We start from the raw sequence: 13453 nt of genomic DNA, 5'->3' as shown, positions 1-13453 counted from the left end.
AAGGCAGTATATTTTGATGGTTTTATACCATAGGTTTTGGAGACATACTGACCAATGGTGGGGCCTTAGACAAGACACTTAGCCTCTCCAAGCCTGTTTCCTCAGCTGTAAATGTTGCTAGTGGCTACTTGAGGATTAGCACAGTGCGATAGCAAAGAATGATCTCTAGTCAGTTCTAATTTGTTTTTGAATACTTTTTTGCACCCTTGACTTTTTGCTGTTTTGCTTTTGGGAGATATAATATGTTGGCCTTGGTTTAAAGTTTATCTAAAATTGATACTTTTTTTTTTATTTGACATAATTCTTGGTCATTTAGAGTATTACTTGATGTGCATTTTATAATTCTAGTCAAAGGCTGGATTAACTTGAATTTGTTTTGATTTCTAGGGTGTTTGTTTTGATGTCCCTACTGCAGCAGTAACAGAAATACAGGTATTCTTTCACTTGGATTTTGAAGTTAACATATCTAAATTGTAAAATGTTCATCACTGACAGTACAGAATGGAAAGGGGAACAATATAGCTTTGGTTCCTTTACTAAACGTTAAGAACTTTAGTATTTTTTCTACCAGCCTTTTATTCTGTTATTTTTTTCTTGTTCAGCCTGCCTGTTTTCCTTTCTACAGAGTTGTGAACAATATCCAGCTTTTTTCCCTGTATATGTTATACAGGGTTTACATAAACATTTTTAATTAGTACATCTTTATTCAGTACTGCTGTGAGAAACATGTTTGTATTTATGTTTTTCTACCTGACAGCTTTGGATGCCCTGTAGAATTGAATTGAATAAACGAGACTGTGATGAAGATACATTACAAGGGTACTTCTCATAGTGAAACTTATTTTCCTACACTTTAGTGACTGGTTTTTGGGCCATGAGAGTTAGTATTATTTTTGACCAATAACCTTTTAAGCACTTAGGTTATCAGATTGGTTTTTCTCTTTGAGAAAGAGCAAAAAATGTTGTCTTTCTCATGCCTTATTAAACCAAATTCAGTAAAAACGGAAGCATGTAAAAACAAACATCTCTCAACAGGAAAAATGGCATGATTCACGGCGCTGGCAGCTCTCTGTGGCCACGGAGCAGCCAGACCTAGAAGGACCACGGGAAGGATACCGAAGCTACAGAGGACAGCGGGAAGGCAATCGAGGCTTTAGGGGACAGCGAGAAGGAAACAGAGGTTTCAGGGGACAAAGGGAAGGAAATAGAAACTTCAGAGGACAGCGATCAGGAGGTGGCAGAAGTAACAGATTTCAAAACAACAAAGGCCAGAAACGGAGTTTTAGTAAAGCATTTGGTCAGTAATTTGAAGTAGAGGATTTATATGGCAAAACAGAACTGTGTTTGGCAACATTGAACTGAACTTTCTTTTTCATACAAAGTTAAAAGCACATTGTGTTTCCTTCCTGACCACTTGCCCAGGCCCGCATCTTTTCCAGAGAGATAAGCTTCATTTAAATTATTTCATCTGATGATTGTCATTTATAACTTTATTGCTACTTCTATATTGGGTTTTCTTTTTGAAAAGGTGTATGAATTCATTACATTTTTCTTCTAATGCATTGTCTATAGATGGTAAGGTAAAATCAAGCATGCATCGGAAGCTGTCTATACTCTTTAAGTTGATCTGTCTTCATATTTAAAGTTTTATTTTAATAGCGTTCTTTCTTAAGTACCTATGGGGACATGCAACAGTCTCTGGAGAAACACTTTGAGTAGTCAGGTTTTGTTCTGTAATTGGCATTCCTCAGCCACCTGCCTAATCATTACTCATGTGGCCCTGTAACATGTCTTCTGAGAATTAATACTGAGCAGTGTTTTGAAGCAAGATTTCAAACTTAGCTGGGATGTAATAAAGTTTATGCCAGCATGTGCTCTTGATTTGGAGGATGATGATACATTTGATAGGAGACATTATGTAAATTAGCCATTGTTATGTGCATTTTGATACATTTTTAGCTTCTCAATATAAGGTGGTTTATGCTGCAGTGAATGCATTACAGATTTTATATATCCATATGTCTACATATATAACAAAGTATTTTAATAGAGAGCAAGTGTCTTTAAGGAATTTCAAATTTATAAGATGGTCCCACAACTTTCTTCATAAGTAAGGCTTGGGTAAATAGGGCTTGATGATAATGTACTCTTCTTCCTATTGGAAGATTAACATTATTTACCAAGAAGGAATTAAGGGAGTGGGGGCAGAGATTTTTTCATTGCTGGAGAGTCCAAATACCAACTGAAAATATTTTTACATGTAAGAAGGAAACAATATCTGTTGAAAACAAAGAGAAACAAGATGCATGATAAAGTATTCTTTTAATGATGAAAACTTAGTAAGTCATTAATGTTTCTGAGGTTAACTTCTAACGGGAACACTGGAGTTTTTAGGTAGAATGATCCAGTTTAGTTTCTTAGGGGCCTCGTTTTTATAGCTGCGATATAGGACATTGTTTTCTATTAGACTGCTACTCCATTGAAAGGTTTTAGCTGCTTAGTCTTTTTTAAGGAAAAACTATATGGTTATTTTTAGTCGTTGCTTTGAGGGAACTGAGGAACTTAATATATCCCCTGGCCAGATAACTCTGAGTTCTCAGATATTCTCTGGGAAACTTTCTGCATGGTGCAAGAACTTAAGAGTGGCATTGTCTTCTTGCCTTAATTCCTAGAAATTCTGTACTGAGACTCTCAGGGAATAAGCTATGGTGGGAGGAATTAAACTCCATGGCTTGTCTTGTTTTCATTTAATTATTTTGAATAACAAGTATTTCTAGGCCCCGGTTTCTCTCACTTAGTCTATATCTGACTGCCTCTTGATCACCTGGCAATAAAGGGCTCAGAGAGCCAATGCTGAGGCAGTTTCCTCTTTCTATTTGCCCCTCAGTTCTATTTTTTAATCCTGATTGGATATTTCTCTGTTCTCAGAAATCCTCTTGCTTTAATTCCTTGATCCACTTGTCAATTTTATCACTTTTCTTCCTATTCCTCATGTCTTCCCATCAGGCCTCAGGGATTTAGGGGAAGTTGTTTGATGATAGACAACTCATGTACCTTGTGTATTACAATTTTATTAGATTCTAATTTTGCTCAAATACTGAGCGTACTTCAGTAACAACCAAAACATTTCATAGTTTGGATAGGAATGAGTACCTTATCAAGCAGTTCAAAAGGACACAGTACCTGTCCTTTAGAAAGGAACAGCTAAAACCTTGATGTGGAGTAGCCTAAAGAAAAATAATTAAGCATAAATCAAGAGCAAAGGGGAAGATTGTGGGATATTTTCCTTTAAGCAACTTAATTTTAAGGAAAACATGACTATTTCAATAAATGAAGCTAAAGTTCTTCCTGGATCCCAGACCTCAAACCATATTTATAAATGTATAATTCAGCTACTGCTTTGTTTAAATGGGCTTGTTGGGCTAGCCTGGGAAATGTTATCATTTTTACTATTTTCTACAGAGAAAATATTTTTCAATTTATATATCAAACAACTCACTGAACTTTTGAAATATAACACTTTTTTATGTTGGAGTATCTGTGCAGCGGTTTCTTTACAATTGTACATAAAATGTTTTTACTATAAAATTGAGTTAATGTATAAAATACTGCTTTATGCCATAATAAAGTTATTAGTATTACTAGTTCTGTTCTTGGTGACTTCCTAAAATTGAAAATAGCTTGAAATTTTTTATTTTAAAAATAATAAATGATGAGTCTATGGCCATGCCACCCTGAATGTGCCCAATCTCGTCTGATCTCAGAAGCTAAGCAGGGTTGGACCTGGTTAGTACTTGGGTGGGAGACCACCTAGGAATACCAGGTGCTGTAGGTGTTAATAATAATAATAATAATAATAATAATAATAAATGATGGGTGTAAAAATCTAAACATAAGAGGAAAAAAACTAATAGTCAACCCATATCTAAGATTTTTGTGAACATCTCATCCAGGAATTCATTTACAAAATTGGAACCATTCAGTTTTATGAATTGCTCTTTCCCCCTCAATGTTGTACACACTTTTCTGTAAGTACAGATCCACGACATTTTTGATGACTCCATGGTATCTTACTGTATATTTAACCAGGACTCTAGATGGCCATGTTGGTTATTTGTAATTTTTCACTATTATAAGCAACCCTAAAATGAGTGTTCTTGTATGCATCTTTGCCTACTCGTCTGATTGTCAGGTTAGGATAAATTTTCTGAAAGTAGAATTGCAGGTTCAAAGTGAATGTGTATTAAATTTTGGTGCAAGTGGCTCTCCAAAGCAGTACCAGTTTACATTCCCACCCTACAATGAATGAGAAAACGTGTTTCTCCATAGCACTGGTACACTGGATTTTGGCTTCCTTTAGTCATTTTGCTAGGTGCAAAATAATATTGTATTATATTTATTTGCACTTTTAATTGAGGGTTAAGATCTTGCATTTATTGGCCATTTGCATTTTAAAAAATACCTTATGTATTTGTCCTTTATTGGGGTCATTATAAATTTGTGGATTTTAACACATGACATACTTTATTACAGTTACTTTATTGATGATCAAATTGTCCCATCTTTAGCCAGCAAGAGCCTCTTAAGTTGGTACCTTCTCAGTCATTTTGACCTTATCCTACTAGTCTTTGATAGTTTCCTTGATCTCTAATATGACAAGATATCCAGGCTCATCCTGCCCCAAATCCGGAATTACCATGTTCTCCAAGTAACCTTGTTTCCTTATAATAGGAAATGCTATTTGGAGCCTACAATCTGGTGACCAAGACTTATTTTAAGTCCTACATTACAATTTTTTTTTTTTAATCTGGCTCATTACATAACTCAAATTTATGTTAGATTGTTGTTGTTGCTGTTACAAAAGTGATCTTTTTCTCCATTGCATCTTTCTTCCAATAAAAAGTTGATTTTTATACTTTTATTTGTGACAGGTATACTTACTGAACTTTCTTACTTTTTCTGTGTTCGGTTGTTTTACTTTGCTTTTTCAGGAAGACAATCATACCATCCATAAATAATGATAATTTTCCCTTCTCCTTCCCAATTATTACACCTCTCATTTTGTTTTTTGTACAATTGCATTTTCTGACACTTTCAGGTCAATATATACTAAAGATGATATAATCACCTTAGTCTTATTTAATACATTTTCCATTAATAATAATAATGTCAAAGACAAATTAGTGCTCTTATTAGTGGTATTTTTACTGGAATGAACATAATTGATAGGCGCTAGCTGTGCTCTGACCAAATTCACTCCCTTTCACCACAACATACCCTATACTTTTCTATCTTTTCTGATTGTTATCTTCATGAAATAGATTTCAGATCACGGCATTATGGTGATCTATACTCTATACTACTCACTGGACAAATTCCATAGGGACAGCTTTATAACATCTCAGGGACATGTGAATGCTCAATCCTCAAGATACGGATATAAAAAGAAGGCCAAGAGGGAATATGCTCCCCAAATGGCAGCCAGAACTCTTCCATCTCAAGTTTCCTAGTCCAAAGTCTTTGTGTTTCTTAGGTGTGTTTGTGTAAAGATTTTTCAAAAATCTAGTTTTCACATGCGTGTTCTTCCAGCCAGATCTTTAGAGGACAGCACCATGTGTTGTGGTGGTTTATTTATTGAGCTCCTACTACAAGATAGTATAGCATAATGATTGAAAGTGGACTCTGGAGTAAAACTGCCTACTTATTTTTAGTGACCTTTGGTAAATAATTAATCTCTGGACCACAATTCCTAATCTGCAGAATGCAAATAATAGTATCTCACAGAGTTGTTCTGAGGATTAGAAGATTTTGATATATAGAATGTTATCTGGCTCACAGTAAGTAATTAGCTGCCATTATTAACCATGTGCCAATCACTTTCCTATTTATGAATAGATATATACTGAGCACCTACTATGATTATTATAGTTGTTTCCTTACCAGTCTTTCTATTTATTCCCTTGTCTCTCCTTCAGTTTGTTTCCTGAATAATCCTGTAAGTCAGGTCTTGTCACCCTTTTCTTCAAAACCATCCAACAGCTACCATCTCACTGAGAATAGCCAAAGTCCATATTAGTCGCCTTACACATCCTACATAATCAGGCCCATATTACTTCTTTGACTTCATCTCTTACTGCTCTCTCCATTCACTCCATCCAAGAGGTATTCTTCCATGAATACACAAGGCACACTCTCCTGTGTCTTCAGATCTTTACTCAAATGATGTGTTTTCAGAAAAGGCCTTTCTTGACAACTCTTTAAAAATAGCAAGCTTCCTGAGAACCAGGCAAAATGGCATAGATGATAGAAGCTTCACTCATCTTTTCTTGCGACCACATCAAAGTTGAGACAGAAACTTGGAGCAAATAGCAAGCAGAGTCACCTGGGGATCTAGACGAACAGCTAGAGAAATAAGACATCACCCAGCAATAGGTAGGAGGGGCCTAAGACTTGAGGCTGCCCGGTCCCCAGCAGCTGAATGGGACAGAGACTATGGCAGTGGCAGCTGCAGACACCTCTTAAAGGGGCCGTTTCTGCAACTGCGACCAGACTTCTTCGTTGACAGACCTGCTCGCTCTGAGCACCAGCGCCGGGCTGACTGCATGGGGGGCACTAGGGACTTACAGGAGGACACTGAGTTGTTGGAGCAAGGGCCAGAGGCAAGGCTTTCTCCTGTGCAGAAGTGCCAGTGGTATCCCTTGTTTCTCTGTTGAGCCCTCCCCTCTCCCAGTGCACGGACTCAGCGCCGCCATAGCTGAGACGTCATTGAACTGGGGTTGCTCTTCTCAGAGGATTCCCTGAAACTCCACATCCCTCAGCTGGGGGCCCTACCCAAGCCACATTTAGTTGTGTCCTCGGTGAGTTCTGTGCCACTTGCTGAACAGCTCCAAGACTCACTAGTAGCAGCTGACCTTGGTTTCTGGTGTGGTTTCTTGAGGCAACTAGAAGCATAACATCTGTGAACTGCTTGCTTAATCTTAACAGCTGATCCTCGAGGAGCACAGGCTGGGACTAAACTTAGTCCCTCTCAGGACTGTGCCACTAGACACCTGCTACACAAAGCCACGCTAATAAGACAGGGAGGACATGGTTTCATAGTGTAGCAGTTAGCACATCTGCTTTACATGCAGAAGGTCCTGAGTTTGTGCCTTAGTGGAGGAACGGTCCATGGTCTACGGCCATGCCACCCTGAACAAGCCCGATGTCTGATCTCAGAAGCTAAGCAGGGTCGGGCCTGGTTAGTACTTGGATGGGAGACCACCTAGGAAGACCAGGTGCTGTAGGCATAAATTAAAAAAAAAAGTCCAGGAGACTTAGGAGCTTTGATTAGTACATAGAAACAGACACAGAAAGGCATCCGAAATGGGAAGACAAGCAGAAACCATATGAAAGAACAGAACATAGATCAAAGAAAAATGCAGTCAAGCAATCTCACAGATGCAGAGTTCAAACCACTGATTATAAAGATGCTCAATGAAATTAAGGGAAGTGTAGATGAACTCAGTGAGAACTTTAATAAAGGGATAAAAAACATAAAAATGGAAATGAAAATTATAAAAGGGAACCAGTCAGAAATGAAAAAATACATTATCTGAGATGAAGAGAGTATATCAGAGAGAATCAACAGTGGCAGAAAAAGAGCATCGAAACACCGATATAGAGGATGGGGAAGCCAAGGACACTCAGTCAGAACGGCAAGAAAAAAGTAACCATGAATATAATAATAATTTAAGGAGCCTATGGGACAAAATTAAGGGTAACAACATCTGTGTCATCTTCAGGAGTACCTGAAGAAGGAGAACAAGAAGTTGAATATATATTTGAAGAAATAATGATTCAAAAACTTCCCTAACCTGGCGAAGGAAATAGATATTCAACCCCAGGAAGCTCAGAGAGTCCCCCAAAAGATGAACCCAAAGAGGCCCACACCAGGACACATCATAATTAAAATGCCAATGGTTAAATACAAAGAGAGACTCTTAAAAGCAGCAAGAGAAAAACAGTTATCTACAAGGGAGCACCCATAAGACTGGCAGCTGATTTCTCAACAGAAGGACAGAAGGGTTTGGCACAAAATATTCAGTGTTGAAAACCCAAGATCTACAACTAAGAATACTTTATCCAGCAAAGCTATCATTTAGAGTTGAAGGACAGATAAAGAGCTTCCCAGACAAAAATAAGCTAAAGGAATTCATCAGCACTAAGCCAGCATTACTTACAGGAATTGTTGGAGTGACTTCTTAAGAAGAAAAAACATGTATCAAAAACATGAATAAAGAATGGTAATAACTACTTACTTATTAACAAGTACCTCAAATGGAAAAGAATTAAGTGCTCCACCCAAAATATAGGCAAGCTGAATGGATAAGAAAACAAGACCCCTACATATGCTGCCTATAAGATACTCACTTCAGATTGAAAGACACAGACTAAAATGAAGAGGATGGAAAAAAGATATTGCCTTGATGGACCTAGAAGGTATTGCACTGAATGAATTAAGTCAGAGAAAGACAAATACCACATGATTTCAGGTACATGTGGAATCTATGAAATAAAATAAACAACAACAATAAAAACAAAAACAAACTCAAATACAGAGACTATTTTGAGGGCTACTAGATGGGAGGGAGTTTGGGGGGTACAGTGAAAAAGAGCAAAGGGATTAAGGAGTACAAATGGATAGATACAAAATTGTCATGGAGATATAATGTAGCAGCATAAGGAACATAGTCAACAATGTTGCAAAATGTAAGGGGCAAGAGTGGTACCTGATTTAGTTGGGTGACCATTTTGTGAGTTATATAAATCTCTAATCACTATGCTGTACAACTGAAACTAATATATAATTGTATGCCAACTATAATTGAAAAAAACATTGAATTGTATGATGTTAATATGAGCAACTAATTGTCTTTTATACTTCAGTAAAACTGGGGGAAAAGATTCAACAATTGAGTAAAATTTGTAATTTTTTGAGCAAACTCAAAAAACATAGTCGTTGAGTAAATTAATGTACATACCCCAAATGTTGCCAAATTTTCATAAATCAAATTTGTATTAATTTCTTTATATATGTAGTCAGCATATTAAAAGAACAATTGTAATTTTTCGATTGGGAGGGGCAGAAAAATGAGATGGTTATATGATGGGTTCCTGGATTACAATGTACAAAAAAGAAAAAAAATAGCGACCTTGCTTCACCTATTAACACTCCTTATCTCGTTTTGTTTCCATAACGCTCATCATCTGACATTACTATATATTTAATATATTTAATGTCTTTTCCTATACTAGTAGAGGTTTTTTGTCTGTTTTTAACTGTTGAATTCCCAGAGCCTAGAATAGTGCCTGGCAAATTAACAGGCACTTTAGATATGTTTGGAATGAATGAATGAGTTATTTAGAATGTTGTGGAAAATGCACTGGTAGGAAGCCAGACTGGCAGCAGGAGTACCTATTAAAAGTAATGCAGATGATGTAGTCTAAACTATTGTAGATGAAAAGTAGACAGATGTAAGAGCTATGTGGAAGGTGAACCAGACAGTACTTGGTTTTACATTTAAGGATAAGAAAGAGCAAGGTGTCACCATCAGCTTGGAGTGTAGTGGTGCCATTCACTGAGATGCAGAATGTAAGGGCAAATGTGGTGTGGGAGGAAGTGGACATATGAAGAGGAAAATACCGAGTTCTCATTTGAACACACTGATGTACACAAGTCAGTGGAACATTCAGGTGTGGTTGTTCCACTTAGGAAATAGATACTACAGTCCAAAGCTCCAGAGAGTCATCCAGACTGGAGACCAAGTTTTGGAAATAAGCAGCACATGTTTGTAATTGAAGCCCTAGGAAGTCATAAAATCTCCTTTGGACAAAAATTAGAAAGGAATCCTGAAGAACACGAACATTTTTAAAGGACAGGCATATAATTTCATTCATTTCTTAGAATAATTCTGTAGAGATAAGCAATAAATTATGGGCTCTATGCACAGTAATAAATTGTCACTTACATTTTACTATGAGACGGTCGAAGCTTAGAAAAGTTAACTTGTTAATTAGAAGATCTGAGATTAAAACTGAGCTTCCAAAATCAGTGCTAGCACTTTATAGTTAAAACTCTGTCATCCCCCACCTCACCCCCGTATTTGACTCGCTAATTTACGAAGGTATGTAATGTAAAAAGCCATCCTTGAGGTGGCTTGTCACAGCTCCGGGATTTAACTTTTGTTACTTTGGGAAGTTGTGCACATCCCTACAACCTGTATTTCATGGCTGAAGTGAAAATATTAATTGATCACTGAGTACTTTTTACTTTTATAGCTTTTGCTCGACAGGCTATATAGTAACAATAATAAACGGATCCTTGTTACATTACTAGCCAGTGGCTGAGTTACACACTAATATCAAAAGACTTCTGCTTTTCAGCTTATACCAAATAACGAGAGTAGTTAGTAGTAGTAGTTAATAGTTAGTAGTTTGTACATATGCTGCCGAAATAAGCACCAGTAGACATGTTTGTAAACAATACTTCCACGTTACCTTAAAGTCAGCCGAAATTTTTATATAAGTATAACTTCGCTGGGTCAAGCGAGAGAGGAATTCACCACTACAGAGAGCGGGGCTGGAGGTGGGGGCCACCACCCTTGGCTGCTTCGTTTCCATGACATCGGTTGCCATGGTAATAGCTACGCCTTCCCATTGGTCACTGCCGCATTGCGGTTCCCTTGGCAGACTTCATTGGTTACCATTCTGCAGTGCTCGGACCGTAAGTGAAGTGTCGCAAAGCAGAAGGAAGGCGGGAGTCCCAATTGCAAACACTGAGGAAACCAGGGCTGCAGAGGCCGCAATGGCGAATACTGCGTGGGCCGAGATTCGTGAGAAATTCCAGGCCGCTCTGGCCCTGTCGCGAGTAGAATTGCATAAAAACCCCGAGAAGGAACCGTACAAGTGCAAATACGGCGCCCGAGTGCTGCTGGAAGAGGTCAAAGCGTTGCTTGGCCCGGTGCCTGAGGACGAGGATGAGCGGCTTCAAGCGGAGGACGGCTTAGGCGCGGAGGACGACGCCCTGGAGCTCCCGGCTGAAGTGGTGGAGGTCGAGGGCCCTAACGCACAGGGGGCAGTGAGGCTGGCGGTTATTGAGTTCTATCTCGGAGTAAACCACATCGACACTGAGGAGCTGTCGGCGGGAGAGGAGCATCTGGTGAAATGCCTGAGGCTGCTGCGCAAGTACCGGTTGTCGCAAGACTGCGTCTCCCTCTACATCTTGGCGCAGGTGAGAGCGAGCCTGGCCGGCTGCTGTCGGCCAGAGGCGAGGGGATGGAGAGGGCCCCCTCTTGCCAAGGCCAAAGGCAAGTGTTATGAGACACAATTTGTCCCACGTTTTTGACAGCAGCGGCTCTCAAAACTCCCTCTCCACCTTCTTCGCCAATTTCAGCATCACCTGCTGCTTCGCTTAGTCGTACCTAGCCAACCCATTGATTTCCGGAGACTCTCCTACAATCGTAAATGCCTTTTCCAACTCTTCCCCACCAGTCCAAATCCTGTTCATTCTATTATGAAAAAAATCCAAAGTAATTTTAATTTAAGGTCTCAAGGAAATTACAAAGAATGATCAGAGTAATTCTTAATTTAAAACCAGATATTAAAATCTTCCGTTTCTATTCTTGCCGCATTCGTTTCCCAGAGAATTCTTGCCCATTCTTTAAAGGCCATCTCAAAATTCACCTTATATTTTGAATGATTTTGTTCCGAATTGACCTCTTCCTCTCACCTTTGAAATCTTATACTATTGTTTCCCATTTACATGGCATTTTGTTTACTAAGAAATCTGACGTTCTCATCGGGAACATAACACTTCAGAATTCAAATATGTATGAATTCCTTGTATGTGCCAGGTACTTTGCTAAACTCACAAATCCTTACATCCAATAGTTCCAGTTCCTAATATTTGCAATCTGGCAAACGTTTACCAAAATTGATCATATGGTGAGTAGGCCTCAAAGAGAAACTTCAATTAAAAAGGAAATTATATAGGTCATATTTTATTATCATGGCTCAGTAAAATTAAAAGTTATATAATAACAGGAACAATATATCTTTTTGCTCACTATAACCTCAGTACCTGGCACCATGTAGGCCATTCTAAATATTTGTTGAGTGGATGAATGATCTAATGAAGTCCATGAGATGTTGAATTCAAACAAAACCTCAATTATTTGAAATTTTCTTTAACTGTATGGCTGCTTAAGCTCTTAATAAACATTTAAAAAATTACTTCAATATCTCAAAAATAGAATTAGAAACTTTCCTTAATGAATATAAATTCCAATATTTGTTGCATTTTATTGATTTTAATATGTACATTCTTTCATATTTTAATGTCTCCGAAATCAAGGCTGCATAACTTGGCAGTGTTTTCTTTTTGATACATAAAATAATTGTGTCTTACTAATTGTGACATCTTACATTGAATTAAATACAGTATTTTTTTTTTTTTTTGAAATTCAGTATTTCAAATAGACAACTTTTCCTGAAGGGTGAATTATTAGAGGTATCCTTACTAAATCAGGAGCAAAACCTTGATTAGATGTTTTGGCCATTGCTATATATAGAAAACAAGTAAGTTATTTTGGAAAAATAAAGTAATTTCTAAAAATATAAGTCACTTGTATGTGTGATTCTTGTATACCTAAAAAACCTGGTTATCAACTGAAAAACTATTAGAAATATCAGTTCAATAAAGAAGGAGGATATATAATATCAGTATAATATCAGTATTCCTGTATACCAGCAATAACTTGTTAAAAATGTTATTTTGAAAAATTGCATTCACAACAGCAGTATTAGGGGTAATAGAACTGATAATCTTAAAAGGAGAGACCATGTTCGTGGGTGGCAAATTAAACATAATATTATCATTATCCTGATATTCATTTTTAGGACTGATGTAATTTTTGCTAAAATCACAATAGGCTTTTTTTTCTTAGAACTTGATAAAACGAGTATGTTTATCTGGAATAATAAAGATAAGTGAATATACAAATGTGAAAAGAAAAACAATGCACTAAAACTAGCCTACCTGATACCAAAACAGTATAGTAATAATAATTTAATTAGGTTCTATTTGTGTTAGTCTGTTTCTGAACTCTACTGTTCAATTGATCTATTTATTTATGTCATTACCTCACTATAGCCTTTTATTACATTTAACATTGCTATACATGATGAGAAATTTGACTTCACTAATAATAAAGCAAACTAAATGAAAAAGAAAGTTGTATCAGATTGGCAGATTATTAAAGGTATTAATTACATTCATTGTTGGAGAGATGATGAGGAAATGGATAGTATCCATTTATATTGCTCATGGAAATATAAATTCATAGAACTTTTCTGAAGATCAGTAGGTATCAAAACTCTTGAGTCAAGACGTTGACATAAAAATTCCACATCAGTA

At 37.2% G+C, this 13453-nt stretch overlaps 2 protein-coding genes and 2 pseudogenes across 2 annotated transcripts in view; all 4 read left to right on the top strand.

The window, feature by feature from the left end:
- The window catches only part of DDX21 (DExD-box helicase 21), a 20008-nt gene extending 16364 nt beyond the window's left edge, over nucleotides 1-3644 (top strand). Inside the window, exons 14-15 of the mRNA XM_006915566.3 lie at nucleotides 388-432; nucleotides 1036-3644. Coding sequence (XP_006915628.1) covers nucleotides 388-432; nucleotides 1036-1305 — 315 coding nt within the window. The 3' untranslated portion in view covers nucleotides 1306-3644. The remainder of the gene's footprint in view (nucleotides 1-387; nucleotides 433-1035) is intronic.
- Nucleotides 3645-3716: 72 nt separating this feature from the next.
- LOC112482808 lies at nucleotides 3717-3835 on the top strand (annotated as a pseudogene).
- Nucleotides 3836-7170: 3335 nt separating this feature from the next.
- Nucleotides 7171-7286, top strand: LOC112482695 (annotated as a pseudogene).
- A 3479-nt stretch (nucleotides 7287-10765) lies between these two features.
- The window catches only part of KIF1BP (KIF1 binding protein), a 28680-nt gene continuing 25992 nt past the window's right edge, over nucleotides 10766-13453 (top strand). Inside the window, exon 1 of the mRNA XM_006915565.2 lies at nucleotides 10766-11269. Within this exon, the coding sequence (XP_006915627.1) occupies nucleotides 10844-11269 (426 nt within the window). The 5' untranslated portion in view covers nucleotides 10766-10843. The remainder of the gene's footprint in view (nucleotides 11270-13453) is intronic.

The sequence above is a fragment of the Pteropus alecto genome, unplaced genomic scaffold, assembly GCF_000325575.1.
Source record: "Pteropus alecto unplaced genomic scaffold, ASM32557v1 scaffold155, whole genome shotgun sequence".
Classification (NCBI taxonomy): domain Eukaryota; kingdom Metazoa; phylum Chordata; class Mammalia; order Chiroptera; family Pteropodidae; genus Pteropus; species Pteropus alecto.
This window is presented reverse-complemented; position numbering and strand designations above follow the sequence as displayed.